Source organism: Rhagoletis pomonella, unplaced genomic scaffold (assembly GCF_013731165.1).
Source record: "Rhagoletis pomonella isolate Grant_MI unplaced genomic scaffold, Rhpom_1.0 Rhpom_scaffold_00007, whole genome shotgun sequence".
Taxonomy (NCBI): domain Eukaryota; kingdom Metazoa; phylum Arthropoda; class Insecta; order Diptera; family Tephritidae; genus Rhagoletis; species Rhagoletis pomonella.
This window is the reverse complement of record NW_023458561.1, coordinates 38,523,871-38,526,280: the sequence shown is the minus strand read 5'-3', so window position 1 is coordinate 38,526,280 and position 2,410 is coordinate 38,523,871. Positions and strand designations below refer to the sequence as shown.

The window sequence follows — 2,410 nt, the reverse complement described above, 5'->3', positions numbered from 1 at the left end:
CTATGAAAACGTTTTAAGCGACTTTAGTAGTATCGATTTTGGATACTAAATGAAAAAAAAAATCAATTTTTTTAGTCTCCATAGAGATTTCTGGCCTTTGACCCATTGCGACACGTCTTAACGGACTCCAATTGAGACCAAAATGTGTATGTGATATCTTCGACTATGGTAGTATCGATTTTGGGTATTAGATGAAAAAAAAATGATTTTAAGTTTTTGAGTCTCTATAGAAGAATGTGAACTTTTCCCGACGTGCGGCACGCCTTAATCGTCTCCAATCGGAACCAAAATGAGGAGTGAGACTAAAAAAATCGTTCATTTGATGTTTTTTAAGGACCACCCTAATGTAGGTATGCATATAGATAATTTAAATGTAAATGTTTTGCTTGGAATGCACATAAATGGAGAAAGCTAACATGCATACATATGTACATACATATGTACAAAGATAAATTTGCATCTGGTGTGGAGATTAATAAATAAATACAGTATATTTTATGTAAAGATAAATGTAAAGCCTTAAACTAAGTGGTTGGAATTTCACACTTAAGTCTATTAGGGAACCCCCACTGAAAAAAGGTGCCGTTTTCCCTAGCGAATCATAACCCCACGTCTCCACCTTCTAGAGATTCTGTTAAACCATATCTGTCTTGCCGAATTTCCTACCAACGTGTGTCTAGTCCTTAAATTTTCCTAAAGTAATTCTCTGTTAAATAAAAAAGAAAATGAAGTTTTTAAATTAACAAAAGTGTATGTCCAGGTTTAAGTTGCCGTCTTTCAATGTCCCGAAAGCACTATCCAGATTTAAATTGTAAAAAATTTACAGTTTTTAATTAGCAAAAATATGTCTTTGCACAAGATCCCCAATTTTATGAAAGCCCAAAAATTGTGTGCAGTCTTTGAATGCTCCAAAAGCAATGTCCAATTTTTTTAATGGTAAAATTAGTTGTAAGTGCTCGGTCCTTAAGATATTACCTGTTTCCAAATCATAAAAAATATGCAATTTTTTATTAGCAAAACTTATATACACTTCCTAAATGCCCAAAAATTATTCACATTTTTTAAATACACATACCAAAGTGGGATATATAGTTTTTTACTGCTAAGCTTTCATACATTCTGAAATCGGAAACTTCGTCTGCAATGACTACAAATTTTTTTACAGCTAATAGCAAAACGATCACTTACAAGCTAATCCAAGAGCACCAGCCATAATCGCCATAATTTAATCGCATTGCTTCATTACAAAGTATAAATACCAACAATTTCCTTTCGTGCACTAACTGGTGTTTCCTTTAAGAGCTCATTTTACATCCGGAGCCGAAGACGATGGGAACGCCTCTTTTACATAGCGAAAATGCCAAAGCCAATTTGCATTGCTAACGAGAACCATACCATTTCGGATTTTTCAGTGGTGCCTTGCATTTACATACATTTCCATATGGCCAACATTTCGTGCTAGCACGCTTTCAATTTTTTCTTATACGTTAGAAAGCGACAATGATTAATGAAAAGCAAACAAAAAAATATGAAAAAATGCGCTGAGAATATGTATGTATGTATGTGGATATGTTTGCGAAAATGATGTCCATTTCTCAAATACTCAAACACAAATTTCTAGTTTAAGATATCCATGAAATTATGATCAATTTAATAATTACTAAAATATGATGGCCATATATAAAATTAACAAATAGTCATATATGTTCAGTTTTTAAATTATCCAAAACCTACATATATATATCTGACTTAAAAAAATCATCTCCAGCCTTTTGATAGCCAAATAAAATTTATATCTAGTTTTAAGCTACAAAGAAACTGTTCCAAGTTTTTAAATGGCCAAAAATTATGTCCAGTTTTTAAGTTAACCAAAAACGATGTCCAGTTTTCACATTACCAAAACTGTATGTCCAATTTTAAACTATGGTACCCGGCTTTTGAATTGCCAAAATGTATCTTTTAAATGGCTAAACAATTATGTCCAGTTTTTGCATTATTACAAATTTATATTACCAAGAAACTATGTAGAGTTTTTTAAATTATCGAAAATTCAAATACAAATAAAAAAATGCCCAGATTTCCTGTTTTTAAATTACAAGAAAATATGCTCATATTGTATGTATAACTAATGATATCCTTTTTTAAATTACTAAGAAATCGTGATCAGTTTTTTAGTTACCATAAAATTATGTCCAATTTTTATATTATCTAAAACTATGTCCAGATTTTTAATTACCAAATAATTATGTCGTTTTTTACGCTGCTTCGGACTGATGTCCAATTTTTAAATGGCCTCGAAATTATGTATAATTTTAAGATTATCAATAAAATTAGGTCCTGTTTTTGAATTATGTACCAAAAAGTTTTGTTCCAGTTTACGTATGTATGTATATATGTATACGTATGTATA

At 30.7% G+C, this 2,410-nt stretch overlaps 1 protein-coding gene across 1 annotated transcript in view; it reads right to left on the bottom strand.

Moving 5' to 3' along the window:
• LOC118743811 (protein GDAP2 homolog) overlaps window positions 1-1,235 on the bottom strand; it is a 9,057-nt gene extending 7,822 nt beyond the window's left edge. Inside the window, exon 1 of the mRNA XM_036476574.1 lies at window positions 1,189-1,235. Within this exon, the coding sequence (XP_036332467.1) occupies window positions 1,189-1,235 (47 nt within the window). The remainder of the gene's footprint in view (window positions 1-1,188) is intronic.
• Window positions 1,236-2,410: the final 1,175 nt, after the last annotated feature.